This window comes from Anolis sagrei, chromosome 2 (assembly GCF_037176765.1).
Source record: "Anolis sagrei isolate rAnoSag1 chromosome 2, rAnoSag1.mat, whole genome shotgun sequence".
Classification (NCBI taxonomy): domain Eukaryota; kingdom Metazoa; phylum Chordata; class Lepidosauria; order Squamata; family Dactyloidae; genus Anolis; species Anolis sagrei.
In genome coordinates this window covers 98,267,881-98,291,317 of record NC_090022.1, presented here as the reverse complement: position 1 = coordinate 98,291,317, position 23,437 = coordinate 98,267,881, and the positions used below count along the sequence as shown (strand labels likewise).

The window sequence follows — 23,437 nt, the reverse complement described above, 5'->3', positions numbered from 1 at the left end:
AATAAATAAATAAATAAATAAATAAAATAGTTTCCAAAACAAACACAAAGGGCCTCATCACACCTGAGCATTTATCCACTTTAATCCACTTTAAATGCTGTGACTGCCTCTGGGGTTTGTACTTTAGGGAGGCCCAAGGCTTCTTTGGATGAGCAATTTACAGGCCCAGAATTCTGCAGGAGGCAGTCACAGCATAAATAAATGCTCAAGTGTGATGAGGCTCCAATATTTTATTTCTACTAACAGGCTGGGTTTTTTAAAATTTCAAAATATGTAGCAGCAAAAAATCCCCACCCCTTTTTGGACATGTCTAATTAAGTGGCATTTTTTTTTTTGGCTGGACTGAGGCGGTAGCACAGGACATTACAGTGATTTTTTTAAAATACTGCATCTTTAAAAAAGAAGGCATACTCATCAATGGTCATGAATGACATAAAAAAATCAATGCTTGGCCAATTTTCTATAGTCTTATGAAATCTGAATATTTATTAGCTGAAGAGATCAAGCCAGTAAGAAGAGGGCAAAACAGTAAGAAACAAAGTTGTCTGTTGCTAAGCATGGTCACCCCAAGTTAGTACTTGAATACCAGGTACTGTAGGCTGTATTTTGAAGGAAGCAACTGGCAAAATGCTTAAGAAAACTCCAAAAAAATCACAGATCTGCACAAATGGGTTGGCAAATTTAATGGTTCTGCACACACACACAGAATTGAGAGCACAGGGGTCATTTGAAAGATATATGCTCACAATTCTTTTATTAGTCTTTTCGTAGAATATTTTCTATTATGATTATATTCATTAAAACAAATGGGGTTAGCAACTCTATAACTGTAGAATCAACAATAATTTCCCTCTGACAGCAGAAAAAATGTTTATTGTGTGCTATTCACTGTCAAGATATTAATAATAAAGTTATGTATGTGGTGTTACTATAATACCCAAATGGTTCACAACAGCAAATCAGCTGCAAGTCATCACTTGGCATTGATATGAGAGAGTGATGATTTACTTCAAATGTAATGATGTTACAATGAAAAGGAATATCCACCTACATTTTCTAATAATTTTTGTTTTTTAAATATTTTTTAATATTTATGGTCTGTCTAATCGGAAATAATTCTTATAAATTTTTGATACTTTGAACATAAGCATGTCATAGCTATAACTGTTCCATTATCTGGGCAGAGGCCACAAGAAGGTGCTAGATAGAGAAGGATAGTCCAATTTATAGGGGTGGAGGGGGCGTTGAAGAAGGAGAACCATTTCATCCTGTTTTCCTGTCATTCTCCCCACCCATGTCCCCATCGTGGAAACAACTGTTGTTTATGATATAGGAAGTGGGGAGGGGAATAACCAGCAAAAACGGGGAAAATGGTTTTCCTCCTTCAAGACCCCCACTGTTAAATGGACTATTTTCTCTCTCTAGCGCCCCCTAGTGCCCTCCATCCAGATAATGGAACAGTACCGCTATAACTTCATATGTTATTCACAGCTAGAAATTGAGCCTTTTAAATCTTGGATAACTTTCTGCATTGAATTTAAATGTGAGCCCAGCTTTGTTGTGTTCTTTGTTATGGCACTTACTAATTGCTTTCACAGTTTGTATCCTGCTGATTGCACGGAAAGCAGAATTTTATTAGTAAGTAATTACGGAAGTGCAAACTACTGTGAAACTGGGGAGATGTTCTTGTTTCAAAAGCAGAGTGGATTTTCTTTACTGCTATTATATAATTTTTAGGGGAAAAGAAGTATCTTTAGAGGTCAAATGAGAATCCACAATCAATAAATATGATGTAGCACAAATGAAGATTATTGTATATTTCAGCATACTAGCACTTTTTCACATCCCTATGGATGCCATCAAATTAATCTTCATGACCAAATTAAGCCTTCAAAACAAAGTAGTACTGTGTATAACATTATGTTCATAATCACTAGTTCCTCCTCCCTGCCTTCACAACCCAACACAGTTGTGATGACTGGCCAAGTCCAGAGCTCCTCTGTCTGCTCTCTCTCTCATAAAAGCATTTTGCTATTTTTTTCTTCCACGTGGAGGGAAAGGTGGAATGAGTACTGCTGAGTTTTCCCTTGGCTGTTACAGTGTGTTTCCTTTTAACCGTGTAGGTGTAATTTTCTGTTGTTAATAAGCTCTTCAGTATCCATAACACAACCATTTATTTTGTGAACATTTAAGCATATTTCTGGAAATGTAATTGCATGTATAGTGGGCCCTTAGCATCCACTGGGGTTCCAGGAATCCTCCCCAGATGGATACCATAATACATGGATGCTTAAATTCAATTGTATAAAATGGCATGATAAAATAGTGTATGTATGCAAGGCTAGATGTATTTAATAGTTCCCAGACTAACCTCCTATTCACAGATTACAGTAATTTATGAAAGCATGAGCAAATTTAACATGGGTAGAGCTACAGGATGAGCATTAGTGTGGTTTCTATTTTGCCAAATTCAAGTCCTTTATCACTGAATACTATGGAAATAACTGTGTGTGTGTGTGTAAATTAAAAAGTAGGATGTTTAGTATTATTTAGCACAATATCAAGCAATGTAAAGTTACTACATGTTTAGATGATCAAAAGTGTTTTTCATTTTTTCTTTCTTCTCTTTTTTCATTTTTTCTTCTTTTTCCTTTTTGCTTTTCTCTCCCTGCCCCCCCCCCCCAACTACTGTTTTCCCCAACTACTCCTTTCCCCTTTCTTCTTCTTTTTATATAATTATTTCACAGTAAAGCTATTGCAATAAATTTATTTTTTAAAGTGTTTCTCCTTTGGGATGTGTATATATGTACATTTACTATTTTGATCATTGCAATAAATACTTCAAAATAAAGATTACTAAATTTCCTTCCTATTATAGCATGTTTATAATATTAAGATTCCAAAGTTTAAGAATGCTAAAACTGATGCAAAATCTGGCCATATGGACTATACTGCTGAACATGAATTGGAAGTATAAGACATCAGAAAGTGATAAGAGGAAAACAGATAAAGTAGCTGACAAACAACAAGGAATCCTCAGTCCTTCAGCCTAAAGAGATGGGGTGGGGAACCACGTTGGTTTGAGTAGAAAATATAATGGCCAAGTGAGAAATTTATAGAAAAAGAACTTCAAAATAAATAGGCACCATTTGATAATGTCTCAATAAATTATATGAACAAATGACAAGAAAAAACATGATCCAAATACAATTTAGCTTATATGAACCTAATTATGGTAATTTCTCTCTCTTTTTTGTTTATCTCCACTATATCTTTAAAACTGTAAAACACTGAAATATGAAACTTGACACTCGTTGCTTCCACATCAGTGGAGTGATGACTCGGCTGTGGGTTTTAGTCTGAAATTCAAAGGAGCTGTACTTGGATTGAAACCTATAAACTCTATGTGTGGCTGCTATTTGTAGGGACCCATAAACTGTTAAAAAAGAGACACAGAGAGAAGGTTCTGATGGGGTGAGGTAGTGGGGTGGATGTGATGGGGATAAGCAGTGGGAAAGGCTGAATGGGTACAGGGTGAATAGAAAGACCAGTGAAAAGAGGAAAGATTGGAGGAGGAAGAGAGAAAGAGCAGTAGGGAAAAGAAAGAACACTGGCAGGAGTAAGGAGCTAAGAGACTTCTGACCCTTGTAAAGCCAAGTGCTTCTGCTAATGGGAATAGAAACTCTTACAATGCTTTGGTCCATTTTCTTTTTAGGACTAAGAAAATATTAAATCTAAAACCATATAACAAGTGTTCATTCAGACAAAATACCATTGTCTTGTCATATGGGAAACAACATATGAAACTTGAAAATACGTATATTTTTCTGCTATATTCTCTTAACATACTACTTGCTCTTTTTACTTTATTTTGAAGGAAGCATTTTAAAGCAATTTCCTCCAAACAATTGCAACATCCAGTTGGTCAAATATTGTATGTAATTTCAAAGCTGACAATGCAAAACAAATGAGAATCAAGTAACGATCATTTTCTTGAGCTGATATTACACATTTATTTGCAAGAAAGGCCTGGGGCAATATTGTGCTTGGTCTTGGAAAATAGAAGGAAAAAAAGGCCCAAGATCATAATTCTATGTAATTTCTTACACAAATTTAGATACGTTTCTGTGCAATCTAATGTACCATTTCAAGAAGCATTAATTCTTGATTTTAGGCAGAGTTGTTCTTTCAATCATTTTTATGTTTGTACATTCTAGACATAATGTGTGGTTATGGATTTGTCATATTCCACATAGCATTAGGATAATCCATGTTATTTTGACCATGTCCTGAATAATTAATTATGATTTTCAGAAGTAATTCTTTAATTCAAAACTAGGTGTCATGTAATAACATTTTAAACTATTGTTATGGTGGCTTCTCTGTTAGCTAGAAAGCAAATTTAGGAATAACTTGTCCACAGGTGTCTATGTGAGCAAGTGGTTTAAAGTGAGCATTCCTGTTGAGAATCCAACTGCTATTTCTCTTTAGACCTATTCATGCCAGAAAACAGTCTCCTTGGGCAAACAAGCAGCTTTTATGAAGGTTTTTTGTACTTTATATAATATTTAATGAAGTGTTTTAGCTCCACCTTGTGCCCCACCTTGAGCCGCGAGAAGAGGCAATTAAGAAATAGAATTATATTATGATGATTATGATGATGATCAACCTGGGGATCACAACTAGACATAGTGAAGACATCTGCCCTTGTGCTTTGCTACTCTGCTGCTGAATACCCGGTGTGGAAAACATCTCACCACATTAAAAACAGTGGATGTGGCTCTTAATGAGACATGCCGCATTATCACAGGATATCTACACCCTACACCGCTGGAGAAATTATACTGTTTAGCCAGTATTGCACCACCTGATATCCACAGGGAAATAGCAGCCAGCAATGAAAGGACCAAGGCATTGACATGCCCGGCTCAGGAGCCCCCGGTGGTGCAGTGGGTTAAACCCCCGTGCCAGCAGGACTGAAGACCGACAGGTCGCAGGTTCGAATCCGGGGAGAGGCGGATGAGCTCCCTCTATCAGCTCCAGCTCCTCATGCGGGGACATGAGAGAAGCCTCCCACAAGGATGATAAAAACATCAAAAATCATCTGGGCGTCCCCTGGGCAATTCTCTCACACCAGAAGCGACTTGCAGTTTCTCAAGTCACTCCTGACACGACAAAAAAATAAATAAATAAAATCCCCGGCTCATCCTCTGTTCAGATATTAGCCAGAAAGTCAACACCTTAAATCAAGAAATATCTTCCTAAGATCTAGAGATACTCACAGGAACACCTGAGCAAGTGATAAATAAATAAATAATGATTATTGCTTGAATGCTATGCCATTGCTTGCAAAAAAAAAAAAAACACAACTTTTATTGACTCATATAGAAGAGTGTGTACAGGTGTGATGAATGGTAAAGAGGTCTTCCATGATCACAAAGCAGGCAGCCAGTATAACATAGAGCACATCTAAACTGGCCTCTTAGATCAGTGAGGCCCTAGATTAGCCCTGCAGCAGCTAAACAGCACATGGGGCTCATCTGGTTTAACCCAGGGGAAAGCCACCTGAATGAGGTTTCCCACAAAACCTCATTCAAATGGATTTTCCCCCTGGGGTCAAGCTAACCCGATTTCAGTTGTCCCCCAATTTAGGGATAGTTAGGACAGCTGAGCTAGTTCCTAAATTGAACCGGCTGCAGCTGTCTTAGCACCATTCTGCTGTGCCCAGACTCAGGTAGCCCAGGGATACAAGATGGCTTTCCCTTCTCACCAGGCCCGTAGCCAGGATTTTGTTTTGGGGGGAGCTGAATTTGATTCGGGGGGGGGGGGGGGCTGAGTCTGAGTGAAAGAGGGTTTACCTTAGCAAACCTTTTGTATCGTTACCCCAATACCCCCATGCATATGGGATATATTGAGCATGGTGATCAGATCATGATATGAATAAACATGATAGTTTAAATAATGTACCAGTAAGGCCTTCTTGCGGACCATCATGAGAATTTCGGGGGGGGGGGGGGGCTGAACCCCCCAAGCCCCCCCCCCCCCCCGGCTACATGCCTGCTTCTCACCTTCCATATTGTGGCTTTCGCCATCAGTAACACATCTCCTATCTTTTCCTGGGTGGGCTAACTGCCCTTGCTAAGGATTCTGGGCAAGGGCATGGGAGCTTTTCTCCCTCCCTTTCCCAGCCTCCTAGGAAACAGCATACTGGTTAACATCAGCCAGCGCAACTCAAGACTCAAATAGGTGGGTATTGTGGCTGGTGACAGCCTTGACACGGGAACTCTGGAGACCAGAGTTCAAATTCCCTGTAAACCCACTGGGTGAGTTTAGGCAAGTCCTACTCTCTTGTCCTCAGAGGAAGGCAATGGCAAACTCCTCTGGACAAATCTTGCTAAGAAAACCCCATTACAGATTTGCCTTAAGGTTGCCATAAGTTGAAAACAACTTGAAGGCACACAAGAAGACGCTTGCAAAGTATCCCAGTATTGTTGTTACTGTTTTATTGTGGAGTATTACAATGCTCTCTAGTGTACTCTAGTGTAATCTAGTGTTATTATTCAGTTTCCTGGTGTATTGGCTTCTATCAAAGAAATGCGTCTGTGGGGCTGTAGGTTGTGAAACAAAGCAGAGGCGCAGTAAAGTGAGTCAGAAGGAAAAATTGAGCTATCAGTTATAGGAGGAAAAACATTTTAGACATCAAGTCTACACACGGGAAAATAATAGTAAAGCAATCATAGTATAGTTTTAAAGTCAGGTCTGAAATGATGCAATTCCAATAGCATATCTATATAGTTCAATATTCAAGTCCTGCACAAGTTATTTTATGCTAGATCATGAAAATAACTGGCCCCTTACAATGTGAAAAGTTTTAAAAAGCTCTATTTCTGTTAAACACCTGAAAACTGATGAAACATAATATTTTCTTGGTCCCATTCATATTGATGATCTGGGCTGCATGGTGCTGTTCCATTTAATATGGATTTTTAAGGCATCTTGTTTCCACATTCAAAAAGGTATCCCACCTGAGAAAAACCAGTAAGTTATTTTGTGCATGACTTGCTTGCAACATGGGTCCTCAAAAGGGTATGTCCAGGCCTCTCACAGTGTCCCCCATTTTGCTTCTGGATTTGTTGCAATTTTAAGTGGTCTCTTTTCTCCCCAATTATATTTTAAAAAGAAAGAAATTCCAATAAAATGGAGTGGGAACCTGTATGATATCCACTTAGCTAGGGAACCCACTGGGTGAGCTTGAGCAAGTGACACACTCAACTTCAGAGGAAGAAAAAGACAAAAATCCCTCTTTATTTTATTTATCGTATCAGAAGCAAACAAGGAGAGAGTTGTAATGTATTTTAAAAACACAACGTTTTTACTAAATTGGTGTTATACTAAATGTCCTTTGACCAGAAGCTGGCCACTTGGAGTGCCTCTGGTGTTGCTATAAGAAGGTCCTCCATTGTGCATGTGGCAGGGCTCAGGTTGCATTGTAGCAAGAGTTCTGTGGTTTGCTCTTCTCCACACTCGCGTGTCATGTACTCCACTTGGTGACCCCATTTCTCAAGGTTGGCTCTGCATCTCGTCGTGCCAGAGTGCAGAGAATAAAGGAAGGTGTGTGTATGTGTATGTGTGTGTGTGTGTGTGTGGGGGGGGGGGGTGGATGTAAAGTCATAAGATTGGTGAACTAATGTTTTATATATAAGTCTATATAATTTTTTAAAAAATTATATAAAAGAACAAGGGGAAGAAAGTCCAAATAAAGTCTGTGATAGGTTTGTTTGAGGGTCGCCATAAGCCAGAAAGAAGTTGGAGGCATCCAATGCCTGCAAACCACCGGTGCAATAGTGCTAAAATTCTAGAGATTTCTAGGGGGTGATCAGTTTCCCTAGAGATGTATTCAGCAAGGAGAATAGGAGGGAAATGAAGCCTGGACAGGTGGTGGGCAGCAAAAAAGCTAACAACCACAGCCCATCATGAGTCACAATCAAATTGTTCACTGGGAGCATACAAATCCAATGTTCAAAAACCTCCACTGGCTGTGGGTTCATTTTAAGGCATGATTCAAAGTGCTGGGTTTGACTTAACAAGGCCTATAAGCTATTTGAAGGGCTGTATCCTTTTTATGATGTTTGTTGGAACATTAAGATGTTTGGGAGAGGCCCTCCTCTCTGTCCCACTACGTTCTCTGGCTGCTTTTTGATGGCTGAGCCCAGATTGTATAATTTGTTTTCTAGGAGGCATCCTTCCTTGCTCTTCCTCCGCCAGCAGGCTTTTGGGAATTGACTGTGATAGGCTACTGGCATACTGTGTTGTTTTGTTGATTTTTTTCATATTATCGTTTAATGATTTTCAAATGGTTTTAACTCTATCGTTTGTTTTTAAATTAACACACATGGGTACACTAATACTTTTGAATTATTTCAGAAATTTTCAAGCTTCATTGAGTCCATTTTAAAGAAGAAAGTGATATTTAGGGGATATTATTGTTGTTGTCATAAGGTATTGCCTCTTAGGTGAAATGAAATGCAACAAATAGGAGTAGACATGAATTTGGACTTTCAAATGTACTGGGACAGGAAAAAGATCTCTGTCAACTAAGGAGGAAATGGTTGCATTATTGGATGGGGCTTACACGGAAATACACTAGAATAGAAATGTTTGTTTTGCCATCCTATGGGAAGCTGGAGCTAACAGATGGGAGTTCACCCTGCTCCTAGGATTCGAACCCCACCACCGGGGGCTCCAACCTAAGTGCTATGCAGTGCTGTGTATATTTCCGCTTCTTCATTGTTGTATAAATGCCACACAGAATACCAGCAATATCTCTTGTACCTTTAATGATGGCATGGGAGTGGAGATTTCAGGTGTTGCCTGTCATACAACCAGTTAATAAGTGACATCTGATGAGCTTCCCTCTTCCACACAACCAGCATAGTGTAGTGGCTGATGACTCTGAAGACCAGAATCTTATTTTCCTTTTGGTCATGGAAACCCAAAACTTGAAGGCATACAACAACACAACCATTATAAGTACAGGAACCACCCCCTAGCAAGCATACTAGAAAAAAAACCCATAATACTAAAATTAACTAGCGCTCCAAATCCTTTGCACATTTACTTACAAGTTAAACTTTTGAAATTAGTAAAACTTCTTAGTAGACATGTCACAAGGATGTGTTGAGTCCACAATTCTATACAAACCCAGAGTAAGTCAAATTGAGCCAATAGGATCCATCTCTGAGTATATAAAAATATTACTTTGTTATTAGTCTGCAATGCTACTACACCTTTTGAACATATCAGGATTTCTACTGCTAGAGCAAAATATGTATATTCTTGGGGCCTGTATCCTTGCTATGAAGCCTTGAGGATTCACCAAAGTCAACTTCCACATCTGGAGCCCCCAGTGGCACAATGGGTTAAACCCTTGTTCCAGCAGGACTGCTGACCAAAAGGTTGGCTGTTCGAATCCTGGGAGAGGGGTGAGCTCCTGTCTGTCAGCTCCAGCTTCTCATGTGGGGACATGAAAGAAACCTCCCACAAGATGATAAAACACCCAGGCATTCCTTGGGCAATGTGCTTGCAGGCAGCTAATTATCTCACACCAGAAGCAACTTGCAGTTTTTCAAGTCACTCCTGGCACACATAAAACTTCTACATCTTTTGCTGCCCTAGTATAAATAGGTAACTTTGGCAAGAGAGCCAACATAATGCAGGGTTTGAGTGACCTGGAGAGGAAGCCTCTGAATCCTAAATCTACCATGGAAACCCTCTGGATGACCTTGGCCTGTCTGCCTCAGATGTGAGTGTTGGACTAGGACTATGTGAGATTGGGTTAGGCATCCCTGTGAAGCCATAGAAATTCACTGGGTGGCTGTGGCAAAGAAGCCACGCTCTTTCAGCCTCAGAGAATAGAAAGGCAAACCCCCTCTGAACAAACCTTGCCAAGGGGAAAATCTTGATAGGTTCGGCACAAGACTTGAAGGCACAGAGGTATTAAAAACATTTGTTCCATGCGTTCTCGGAGGCTATTGTGGCCAGAATCACTGGGTTGCTGTGAGTTTTCCAGGATGTATAGCACACTTGCCTTCAACAGACAAAAATTCTTTCTTCTACCCTGGACCTTCCACAGATATATAAACCTCCCAGGGCCGTAGCCAGAAAAAAATTTCGGGAGGGGTTGAAATTTTCGGGGGGGGGGGGGGGTGGGTTTGAAAATTTCGCGGGGGGGTTGAAACCTCAAGTCTGGCCTCCTTAATGAGAGCATTCATCATCCCCCTTGGTTGCATCACTACTGTTCTGTCGCGCGCTGGGCCTGTAAATAATTGTCTTTAGAACAGGATGTGCAACCTTTGCCCAGCGGGAAGCCAGGGGGCCCAAAGAGAAGTTCTCAGAGGTTTCCACCACAAACAGTCTTTAGATGGCTTGTGAAGTACAACAAAGTCTTTTATTAATGAACAATCAAACAGAAACTTATCTTGTCTTCAGTAAAGTTAAGCAAATGATTCCAAGCTTTTAGGCAACTGGTGAATTCCTAATCTTGCCCACGAAGAACAGGCAACTGTCTTCAATAACTTCTTCTTTAAAGGAAAATCCCCCTTTTAACTTCTCCCAGGCTGACTGTAATCTAACCCTTACTGATGTGGGCTCCGCTACCGGGTCGAACTGCGCCTCGAACATCGAGTGGACCTACCAGCAAGGCAGTAGATGTTCTCCAACTGGAGTTCTTTGGTCTTTAGGGCTGTTTTCCTGGAAATTCTTTGGAGACTCTTAAGACCTTTCTCCCCTGGAAGGTCTTAAGGGTTGAAGCTTTTGTACAGGGGAAGCTTGCACACATCCTATACATAAGTTTACCTTGCTGAGACTAGCTAAAAATGGCTCCCTTCCCAATTGCCCTGAGCAAGGGGCGTGACCAAAACTTAACAATGATGGACAGGTGACTTGCCCTATGACTGCAACCAAAGAAGCCACCTATCTGCAGAGTCCCTGAAACCTAGGACTGCAAGCAAACATTTAATACAAAGCAAATAAAGTTGGAGCTCCTGATACAGCTGTACCAGAACAACTACATCGGCTATTGCTGCAAGTAATGACAGTGTGAATAAATTGCCAATATTTGCTTGAGATAGTGCTTGCAGTTCTGGAGGGACTCTTAATTGTTTGCATCTCATAGACTTAGCATGGGGATTTGGTTAACCAGTTAAAATTCATGAGTAAACCAGGTTTTTTAAAAAAATCTGAAATATTTCGGGGGGGGGTTGAACCCCTACCCCCCCCCCTCGCTACAGGCCTGAAACCTCCCTTGCTTAGTTTCCAATATACCTCACAACCTCAGAGGATTTATTTATTTATTGTATCAGGAGTGAACCAAGGGTACAGTTGTAATGTATTTGAAAAACACAAAGTTTAAAAACTTTGCATTATATTAAATGTCCTTTGATCAGTAGCTGGCCACTTGGAGTGCCTTTGGTGTTGCTGTAAGGAGGTCCTCCACTGTGCACGTGGCAGGGCTCAGACTGCCACATGCACAATGGAGGACCTCCTTATAGCAACCCTAGAGTAGGTGGTCTGTGGTTTGCTCTTCTCCACACTAGCATGTCATGGACTCTACTTTGTGGCCCATTTCTTAAGGTTGGCTCTGCATCTCGTGGTGCCAGAGCACAGTCTGTTCAGTGCCTTCCAAGTTGCCCAGTCTTCTGTGTCCCCAGGAGGGAGTCTCTCATTCGGTATTATTTCTTCATCACTTTATTTTGCATTTGTTTATTGCATTTTGTTATATTATGTATTTTATTTTGATGTTATTATTTCCTGTTTGTATTTTATTTTATTTTGTTGTACTGTAATTCTGGACTTGACCTCATGTTAGCAGCCTCGAGACCCCTTTGGGGAGATGGTGGCGGAGTATAAATAAAGTTTATTATTATTATTATTATCATTATTTGAAACACAACAAGATGAGTCCACAGCAGACACTCTGCAGAATGTTGTATTAGATTACATGTCGAACACTTCCCAAGTGTCTAGGACTGTGTGATGTATCGATGAATAATGCGTGCAGATCCCAGTAAGGTGGCCTTCTACAGCTGACAGATGGTAATTTTGTCTGCACTGATTTTGTTTAAGTGTAGGCCAAGGTCTTTAGGCACTGCACCCAGTGTGCTGATCACCACTGGGATCACCTTGACTGGCTTGTGCCAGATCCTATGCAGTTCAATCTTTAAATCTCATATCATGTCAGCTTTTCCAGTTGTTCCTCTTCAATCCTGCTATCACCTGGGATTGCAACATCAACAATCCATACTTTGTTTTTTAACACGATCGTAATGTCAGGAGGATTGTGCTCCAAATCTCTGTCTGTCTGAATTCGGAAGTCCCAGAGTAGCTTGGTGTGTTCATTTTCTGTAACTTTTTCTGGCTTGTGACCCCAGCAGTTCTTTGTCGCAGGCAGATGGTTTTTGTGGCACGAGTTCCAATGAATCATCTGAGCAATGGGGTTATGCCTCTGCTTATAGTCTGTCTTATTATTATGCTTATTATTATTATTATTATTATTATGCTTATAGTGTTGTTATTATTATTATTATTATTATTATTAGCCATGGCTTGAGGTTCCAGGTTTTAGCCTGCCACTTTTGGACTCTTGCGTGCTGAAGTGTTATTATTATTATTATTATTATTATTAACTTTATTTGTACCCCGCTAGCATCTCCCGCAGGACTCGATGCGGCTTACACGGGCCGAAGCCACAAAACACAATACAATAGAAAACATAACACAACAATAAACAAGCAAATCAAACAATTAAGCAAAATAACCACAATGACAATACATCAAGACACTATTAAAACTGGTTCGGCCAGCGCAATGGGGTACAGGGTTAAAAGTGCTGAGATGGCAGGAGGAACGTGGGATTAAGTGCGGTGTGCAGCAACATTAGTTGTGCTAAAGTGCATCTAGGACTTGGGATGGGGATTCCTAATCTGCGAAGGCACATCGGAACAGCCAAGTTTTTAGGTTCCTTCTGAAAACTGCCAGAGTAGGGGCCTGACGAAGCTCTTTTGGAAGGGCATTCCAAAGTCGGGGGGCCGCCACAGAGAAGGCCCTGTCTCGCGTTGTGAGTATCTCTGTAGATCTTACAAAACTATTTGTTGGCATGCTGGCAGATACCTGTGAGGATGCCTGCCATAGATGTGGGCGAAACGTCAGGAGAGAATGCTTCTGGAACATGGCCATACAGCCCGGAAAACTCACAACAAGGCAGCATCAGTTCTATTGGAAATCCTTTCCCTCAATGATAACAGAAATGGAAAGTCCAAGGAGGCTGGTGGCTTGAAGTTGACCTCTGTTCAGCCTGGGGATCCGCATCTGTAGAGAAGGCAGGGGCATCCCACCCCGGGCCTCATCCTCAGCCTGCTGGGCCCGGCGTTTCCCGCAGCCAGGGCTCTCTGCTCTGCCCGGGGAAGGCGGCGGCGGCGGCGGTGACCCCGGTCGGGAGGGCCTTAGTCAGCAAATCCTGATTCTGGTGCGCCGCAGCCAATGAGGAGCCTCGCCGGCCTGCCCGCGCGCCCGCCTGCCCGCCCCTGCCTGCCTGCCTGCCTGCCTGCCGACCGCCCGGGGGCTCCGGAGTTGGGTCTGGAGGCGGGCGGACCACCGGGCGGATGGCAAGATGGGCTCCGGCGGGGCCGAGCGGGGCAGCGACTGGGCTTGGGCGGCTCTGCGGCGGAGCGGGTCCGGCCAGGCGCCCGTCATGTAGCCCGCCTCGGAAGCCGGAGGGAGGCTGCTCACCTGGCCTTGGGGTGTTTCCTGGAGGAAGATGAAATGCTTTTCTCGCTACCTGCCTTACCTCTTCCGACCTCCGAGCACCATCCTCTCTTCCAGCTGCCACACGGAAGGTACGCAGAGGGGAGGGGAGGAGAGGGGACCGAGAGAGGAGGAGGAGGAAGGAGGAAGGAGGAAGGGTGTTTCTCCGCCAGGAGAGGGGCCGGGGGGGGGGGGGGGAGGAAGGCAAGCGAGGCAGCGCCCACCCAAGCCTTTCCCAGCCCGTGCGTGGCCATTCCAAAAGGAAGCTTTCCGGAGCCCCCGGCGTGGCCCTGTGCAGCAGCAGCAGCAGGGCACACACATCCTTTGGGTTGGACAGAGAAAGCAATCCCTGCTCAAGGCCAATGGGGCCAAACATCTCAGCACCAGAGGAAGGATTGCAGGACTTTCCAAGAGTCCAGAGAATCTCGCTGCCTATCTCTATCCCCTTCTGTTAAGTTTTGCATGTCTGGTTTATATATCGCAGCCAGAATAGGGGGAAAAGTAACCGCAGATGATGTTTTCTGCACTGCAAATTTGAACGTATGTCACTATTTCTGTCCTCTCCCCAGTCACATACACATTGAAGAGCCTTGATGATTTCCCCCCTTTTCTCCCAATTTGTAGGAGTCTGTTTTCAGATGTCTTTGGCTGGGAGAGGGGTCGCCTTTTGCATCAGGGTGGGAGAATATATTTCAGATACTTGAGCAAGTTTTAAAGGTTGAAAAATGCTGAAGATTTGAGGGTAAATTGTTCAAAGTTTTCCTTGGATATGTTTTTCTTACCGAAATTTGTGAATTTCCATTGATGCCACATTCTTAACTGTTTGCAAACATTTTGCAATAATTAGCACTGGAATCCCTATCTTACCCTATGACGATACATTGTAAAGACAGAACAAGAAAGCATGTTTTGAATAACTATCTTAGAGGATGCTCATCTGGGATGATTTTGGAGGTGCAGTTAATTAATTGATAGGTGGCATTCAAGTATGTTTACAGGATTGTTTCAAAAGTATGAGTTTTGTTTACTTCAGCGTAACTGGAGACTTAAGTAGTCTGGTAATTAAATTGTTCTGTTCCTTGTATTGTTGAAGGCTTTCATGGCTGGAATCTCATTGTGGTTCTGAGTTTTCCAGGCTGTATGGCCATGTTCCAGAAGCATGCTCTCCTGATGTTTATGAGACCTCATAACCTCTGAGGATGCCTGCCATAGATGTAGGCAAAATGTCAGGAGTGAGTGCTTCTGGAACATGACCACACAGCCTGGAAAACTCACAACAACCTAGTTCTGTTCCTGATGCTGTCCAAACTGAGTTGTGTAGCTAACACAAGGAATGCAACATGTTGATATAAAGGACCTGTAGATATACAGAACTACAAGAAGCACACAACTCCCCCATTGCCACAGCTCCAGTGGCTGTCAACCTGTCTCTGGACATAATTCAAAGTTCTGGTTTTGACCTATAAACCCTATACAGCTCAGGTTCAGGCTATTTGAAGGACCACATGTCTCTCTGTGAACCTCTTAGAAATCTAGGGAAGGCTTTCTTTCTGTCCACCACCCACTCAAGTGCGTTTGGTGGGAACAAGGGAGAGGGCCTTTTAGTGGCTGCTTCCAAACTCTGAAAGTCACTTCTTAGAGAGACCAGGATGGCCCCATCCTTGCTTACCTTTTACAGGCAGGTGAAAACATACCTGTGCCATCAGGCATTTGGGGAATTTTGAAGGGCAGGCTGCTGAGGATATGGGTGGGATTTTGAAGGAGATGTTTAGTTTTTAAATGTTTTTAATGGTATTTTAACTGTATTTTAACTTTAGTATCCATGAAACAAATATTTAATGGTTTTAAAATGCAATTATATATGTATTTGCCTTGTTTTAAAATTATATTCTGTTGTGTCATTTCATTGTTAACCATGAGGCCCTATGACAGTGTTCCTCAACCTAGGGGCCGGGACACCGGGGGGGGGGGGGGTTGTGAAGGGGTGTCAGAGGGGTTGCCAAAGACCATCAGAAAACACAGTATTTTCTCTTGGCCATGGGGGTTCTGTGTGGGAAGTTTGGCCCAATTCTATCGTTGGTGAGGTTCAGAATGCTCTTTTATTGTACACAAACTCTAAATCCCAGCAACTACAACTAATAAATGTCAGGTCTATTTTCCTCAAACTCCACCAGTGTTCACATTTGAGCATACTGAGTATTTGTGCTAAGTTTGGTCCAGATCCATCATTTTTTGAGTCCACAGTGCTCTCTGGATGTAGGTGAAGTACAACCAAAGCTCAAGGTCAATGCTCACTAAACCTTTCCAGTATTTTTTGTTGGTCATGGGAGTCCTGTGTGCCAACTTTGGTTCAGTTCCATCATTGGTGAAGTTCAGAATGCTCTTTGATAGTAGGTTAACTATAAATCTCAGCAACTACCACCCCCAAATCACAAAATCAATCCCTCCCCCAACCTCACCAGTATTCAAATTTGGGCATATTGGGTATTTGTGCCAAATTTGATCCTGTGGATGAAAATACATGCTACATATTTATATGACAATTCATAACAGTAGCAAAATTACAGTTATCAAGTAGCAACAAAAATAATTTAATGGTTGGAGGTCACCACAACATGAGGAATTGTATTAAGGGGTCGGGACATTAGGACAGTTGAGAAACACTGCCCTATGGGGAGAAAGGCAAGATAAAAATAAAGTAAATAAATCAGAACTTGAAGCCAAAATATTTAAAACAATGCCTCCTCCCATATCAGCCTGCTAGCTATTCCAGATCTTGTTGCATGTTCAAACAGACTGTAAAGATAGGTTGATGGGTACATGTAACAAAGTTTCTAGGTAACAACATTTCAACTGTGGAACATCTTCCCCAAAGAAGTTAGCCTGGTCCCACGTCTATTAAGTTTTTGGTGGGCATCCAAAACTGTCTTGCTCCACATGGTATTTGATGCTTAAAACTGCTGTTTTGACTGTTTCAGAACTAGATTCCAGGACTGGTTTTAGATTGGTTTTAGAAGGTTTAAAATATTTTAATGGCGTTTTAAGATGCCTTTGTTTCTGTATTGTTTAAATTAATTATTATTTGTTCATCACCTTGGGATCCCTTATGAGCTGAAAGGTGTTACAGAAATACTTTAAATAGATAAAATAATATATTTACAGTTAATTAAATCTTAGAGCTGTCCTCGTCATACTGGCAGTGCAATCTAATACTGAGCTGTCTTTTCAAGCTAAATGCACTTTTGGCTGAGTAATTTATTATTGGAAGATGGAAGTAAATGATATTTAGCAGATTGGCCTCTGTCTCCATAGTGGGCAAAGAATCAAACCTGTTATTTAGATGAGTTACTTAGGCTATCTCAGAGACTTTTTTTCTAATAGTATAATACTTTAACAAAATATTTTCTATGGGAAATATTTTTCACTGTATTTTAATGCCTTGATCTTTAGTCTTCAGTTTGCAAGGATATTTTCTCTGTCATATTTCAGTGTCACAGCCCTTACTGATCAAGGTTTCTAAAATAGTGCAACCCTTTGTTTGCTCAGAATTAAGCCACATAAGCTTGAGTGAGATTTATTACTTGTTTATTTATTGGATTTATATTTTGTATTCCTCTCAAGATGGGATCCAAGTATGTATAGGGTCACTATACACCTTTTACTTTTGAAGAGCTTATTTCCTTTATTGAAATGCCATATTTGTAATTGTTATATAGTTTCCAAAACAGACAGACTATAAGTACATATTTAGTTAGTTCAGTGTGAGTTGAGGTCACTGAAGGTCTATGTGAGTGTCAGCATTTTATTATTGTCCTTGTTTGCTAGAAAACCTTTGGAAGTAAATGAACTCTTGCCAATTCATAAAGTTTTGGAAGTCTGAAAACGTTTCGATGTAGCCATTGAGGTATAGAATTACTTTACGTCAGTGGTCCCCAACCTGTGGTTCATGGACCATCAGTGGTCCTCAAGGACTAAAATATGGTCTGCAGCTTCACTGTTACTACTCAGTTGCAATGAGAGCAACTGGTCTCACAAAACCCTCTTATAGTGCCAAGGCTTATTAAATATGGTTTTCTGTGAGTGAGCAGATGGTGACTACTGAATGACATATGTTCTGTATCAAAAACTAGAGCTGATGTGGTCTATCCAATGCAGTTTTCTGAATCAGTGCCCCAAATAATCAAACCAAATCTAAAGTTGACCAAAAACTGATTCATAACCCTTTTGGTACTAATGTTGGAGCGTGGTCCTTGGTCAAGATTGGACACCATTGCTTTAGGTAAAGGAAAATGCAAGAAATCTGTTTGGAGGAGAGGATTACTTGCTATATTAGGTATTGTATTTGCCATGAAACCCCAAAGGAGTCATAGATGAAAAGGTTTACCAACTGAAGGTTTCTTAATAAGATGGGGATGGGGGTTGGGGGGAGGGGGTTGAAATTCTTTTATCTGCTCCACCAAGTCAGTATTCATGAATACAGTTATAAGCATAGTGATAGCAGACCAATGTAGTGACATGTTTGCATGACTTTGATGGAGATAGCTTTGCTCTTGCCAATCTCTGTGGACCCAATTAAAGACATTTAATTATGGTTCCCTCACCCTCTGAGGGAATCTCTGAAATGAATCAACCAATGAAAAAAAACATTATGCCATCTCAATGATCTATACGAATTGTATATTTGTGTATGTTTGGTGAAGCTAATGATGTCTCACTACTTGCTGCATTTGTCTTGCCCTCTTAGTGGGAGAACGTACACTCTTGGCTTTTCCCCTCCATGTTCCCCAGACCTCACTGTTCCTGACAAAAAGAAACGAAACCACAAACTTATTCTTGTGTGCTATTACAAATAGAAATGATCTATTTTTCGTAGCCACCCTATTGTGGATAATTTCTGGGGGGGGGGGGGGGTATTGGCCATGGAAGATTGACCCCAAGACCTGTTTCAATTATCCACTCACACACACATATATATGATGCTACAGAATTCCATTATGTCTTCTGGAGGGTTTTTTTTTTTAAACAGGCTAACTTTAAAAAAAAACCAGACTACAGATGGGAGTCATGTGTCCCTCCAGAGGTTTATGGATTATAACTTGCAGAAGCTCTAGTCAGCATAACCAGTGGGCGATGGAGTCCAATTGCATCTTAAGGGAGTTGCTAGAAATAGATTATGAAGTCTGGAAAGAGGGCCACAATAGCATAATATTACTCTTAAATTCTCAGATTTCTCAGAATCTGAGGGGCCCTTCTACACTATGCTAAAACCCGAAAGAAAGTGGATTAAAACAACCCACTTCCTCTTGGGTTCTAGCCCCATCTCCTACCTAAACCTCAGCCTTTCCTGGGAGGAGTGGCTAGATCAAACAATGGTTAACCTGAGATGCCATACAGCCCCCCCCCCCTTCAGCTCCCCATTTCGTACCAGAGAGGCCTGCTGGCATCATAAACCCTTCCCTACAGTGCTCCTGAATCAAGAAAATTATGTCAGGAGGGTGGGGTTGAGGAAGGAAATCCCTCCTCCCCCCACCTCCTGACACAGTTTCCTGCATCAGGAGTCCTGTAGAGAGGGGCCTACACTGCCCACAGGCCACTCCAGTATGTTTTGGGGGTAAAATGGGGACTGGGAAGGGAGGGGGGTGGGTGCCATCCTGCTCCTCCAGGCTTTTTGGAGCCTGAAGAAATGAGATGGCTGTGGGAAATGACACCTGGGACTGTGGAAGCAATCCCAGGAGCCAGTCCCGACAGGGCCCTCACCCCTAAAGATCTGAACTTTAAGCTGTTTAATTAATGTGGAGCAAACTGGGAAAACTCTGTTTACTTTGCTTTAATTTGCTTTTACCTGAGGTGTCGTTTGGATGCCTTAGGTAAAGAGCAAGACAGATCCTGCATTTTGAGCCTGTCTGGAAGGGCCCTGAGTTTAAGGAATATGAGTCTGCAGCTCTCCCTGTTGAAGGGCAGCCTTAGGAGCCACAGATCTATTGGAGGAAGCAGTTGAAGAAGCAGCACAGGGATTAAATTCAAGATTATATAGGTACATATTAGAATATAACCTTGAAGATAATTGAATAAAAACAGTAGTGGTCTTGTGGCCTAAATATTTGGGGGAAAAATTGAATTAGATGATTGGGAATATTTATGAGAAAGAGTATTTCAGTTCTCAGTAGCAGGATCTATTAGAGAGAACATGCATAAAATACTTTATAGAAACTATGTGACACCATGGCTTCTATAAATCACAAATCTCACTGGGGAATTGTTGGAGATGTAAAGTATGGAAAAGTGCCTGGTGGGCCTGTAAGTTGGTACAAAATTTTTGGGAAAATGTGATTGATGAAACAATATGATTACTAAAAAGGTTAAGAAAAATCTGGAGATGTGCCTCTTAGGGCTATTTGGTGAGAAAATCAGTAAAGAAGGTGTAGAAATCTCAATACAGTTTTGTTGCAGCAAGAATAATAATAGCAAAATCTTGGAAAGGAGAAAAAGAGTTATTGCTAAAGAACTGGAGAGAAAGCCTTGAAAGCCTTCGACAATACATTAAATGGCTCTTACTGTCACTTCTAATTCTATGATGCTGTGATTGCAAGTTAACTGTTGGACCAGCATTTGGTCTTGATAGTAGAATAACATTAGCATAATGTCCAATCCAGCATATTCAGATATTCCATGAGTAACTCCCAGATTATTCTGCTGTTGTCTTTACAGTAATTTTCCTTGGTATTTATGACCAAAATCCAATTGTGAGGCCTATCTAGAGTAGATCTCTAAAATCAGTTGATGATGTCAAAACTGACATAAATCCAGTTATTTCAGGAGTTTTTTCTGTAGTTGAGACTTAGGAATTGGATGTAGGGTTGAGTCTCTATGTATGCATTGATATATATCTAATCTATTAGAGAGTATTCATGTGATGAGATGGCCTGAGTGTTTCAACTCCAAAATAGACACATGCTAAATACTCAAGCTATGTAAAATGCTTTCCTGTCCATCCAGAAGAGTGACTCTTATCTGTATCTATAGTCTAGATACATGAAGTCACAAAGAGTCAGAAGCAACTGAACGAATAAACAACAACATAGTCTAGGTTGACTGTACAAAATCTCCCCTGCCCTGCTTTCAAAGTCAAAGGCACAAGATCTCCACAGAAGTGGAAAACATTGTGTTTTTTTTTTTTAAAAAATCCCCACTTTTAATCTTTGTAAAGATCACCTCTCTAGGAATCCTAGAGGAAATATTAATCATATCCATAAAGGTTAAACCTGCAAATGTGGAAGGCCAACTGTATTTACTCATTCTCCTGAATCCCTCAACAACACTTGATTTGTTAACATGTCTCTGCTTTTTCTCCTACTGATTTACAAGACTCTTTTACTCAAAGGCCTCTCTAACAGCTGGGTTGTCCTGCAGTCTCCTCAGAAACTGGCCAAGATCCTGTTGTGTAACTATGCCAATTTGACTATACATCAGCAGAAGCTATGGCAGTATCGGGGGTAGTTGCAGCTTGAACTGCTGCTGTGAAGGAAAGAAGGAAGTGAAGCTGGTATGGAAGGAAAAGGCTGCCTGCTCACAAAGAGTCATGATCAGTTGCATAGACTGGTTCTACTCCAAATAGTGCCAAACTGTAGACTGCCAGTCCATAGTGAGCTTCCAAAAAAGAAAGCCAATACTGCTCAAAGCTAGCAGATTATCCCCTCTCATTACTGTTGCCACCAGCACTCTGTAGTATAGACTCTAAAATCCACAAAACCTTGGGCCAACTAAAAAACCCAATATCATTGACCCAAAGGTATCACTGTTTTGAAGACTTTGAATTTTATTGTATTTTGTTATATGACCACCCCTGAATCTGTGTAAAGTGTTTTACAGTAGTGGTGTTTCCCATCAGGGTTCCACCCAAATATTATTGTTAGTTGCTTTGATATGCTCCTTTCCCTCCAATGAAGTCAAAAGCAGCACACGATTTTCATCTCACTTTGTCTTCATAACAATGCTGTGAGTTAGATCAGTATAACGAAGAGTGACAGTCACTAGCCAATGAATGTCATGTTTCAGTGAGAACTGGATAATGTGAAAGGGAAGGGAGGCCACCTAACTTATAATGGGCAGGAAGCATCACTCTATGCACTGCACAGCAAACTTTAGAAATGTGAAATGTGACTTTTCCAGGGCCCATTAGTCACTTATGATTTGTGTTCTTAAAATCATCGCTCTTGAGAATCCTTTAACAGCAAAACATAAGTTATTTAAATATTTAAGGCCATTGTATTCAATTGCTAAACACAAAACCACGAGAGGGGATGGAATCTAGTTTGTTAAATGTTTTGTGGATGGAAGCCAATGAGTTCAATGTATAACTGTGTTAGAAATATAGATAAGCATTCTCTTAAGGATTATAATCGGAGGCATTGACACCACAGAAAGATTTCTCTGGCATGAACTATAATCTTCAGATGGAGACAGGCCATTGATTGTTATCTGAATCTCATTTGAGAGATGGCATTTTCAGAACTCTGTGCTGAGTGGCACAGCTTCCTTTCTCTTGGGGCCTTGAAATGACTAAGCGGCGAGAGTTTGCTCTTTGCACTAAGAACATATTTACTAAAAGGGGAGAGCTTTGGGCAGAGGCCATAGCCTATGTTAGGAAGGTCCTGTTACATCCAAGTGAGCTTGAGGATGAACAAGGAAGATGCATGTTTTAAACAATTTATTTTTGTCAATATATGGGTTCACTAATTGATTTCTAGATAAATTTGACAATTGCTTACAGTTCCTCCTGCTTCAGAAAATTCCAAAATAATTGTTTTTATTTTAAATCTAAGATAAAGATACCATAGTGTTTCTCTATGAAGAGCCCATAGTTTGCTTGTTATTATTGGTTTACTTGTTCTAAGGTTTTACCTTTATCAGTCAATAATTTTTCCAGTGAATCTTACATAAAATCAAAGATATAGTTTTGTTAGTCTGTATTATCAGTATGCAAAAGGATCTTGTAGTACTTTAGACTAACATAGAGCAAAAAGTTGGTAGCCTAAGTTTTTATAGACTGACTTTAGTTCCTTGGATAACTCTGAGTTAATCATCTATGAACACTTATGCTACTGACTTTTGTTCTCTCAATTAGTCTCCAAGATGCTATAACATCCCTTTGCATGCTTCCATGAAGTCAATACAGCAGTGAAAAGGATATGTAGTTGTGCAGGTACAGCTGTACCAGGAGCTCCAATTTTGTTTGCTTTGCATTGAATGTTTGTTGCAGTCCTGAGTTTCAGGGACTCAGCAGATAGGTGGCTTCTTTTGGCTGCAATCATAGGGCAAGCCACCTGTCAATTATCGTTAGGTTCCCTGGTCCCACCCCTTTTTGAATTTTGGAGGGAATAGGAGCTTTTTTGAGTCAGTTCTCACAGAGAAGCCTTTCGCACAGGACATAAAACGAAGAGCTCCTGTAGAAAGCTTCATCTTCTACGGCTTAGCCGGGGAGATATACAGCCTACAGCTTGGCCGGGGAGAAAAGGCCCCACAGCTTGGCTGTGGATTTTGCAGCCTTACAGCTCCTTTGCTGAGGGACTTCAGCCAGCCATCACAGCAACCTGAATTCCTTCTTTTCCCCTGGAAGTCTACAAAGCTCTGCTTGGTA

General features: G+C 41.1%; 1 protein-coding gene across 2 annotated transcripts in view; it reads left to right on the top strand.

Annotated features, from left to right (window-relative positions):
- The window catches only part of PPP2R2B (protein phosphatase 2 regulatory subunit Bbeta), a 313,461-nt gene that overhangs the window by 1,442 nt on the left and 288,582 nt on the right, over window positions 1-23,437 (top strand). The window contains exon 1 of one of the 2 annotated variants that reach the window (XM_060765141.2): window positions 13,708-13,892. The exons of the other annotated variant lie outside the window; for it this stretch is intronic. Within the exon in view, the coding sequence (XP_060621124.1) occupies window positions 13,814-13,892 (79 nt within the window). The 5' untranslated portion in view covers window positions 13,708-13,813. Of the gene's footprint in view, window positions 1-13,707; window positions 13,893-23,437 lie in introns of those variants that run through there. 2 annotated transcript variants of the gene reach the window in all.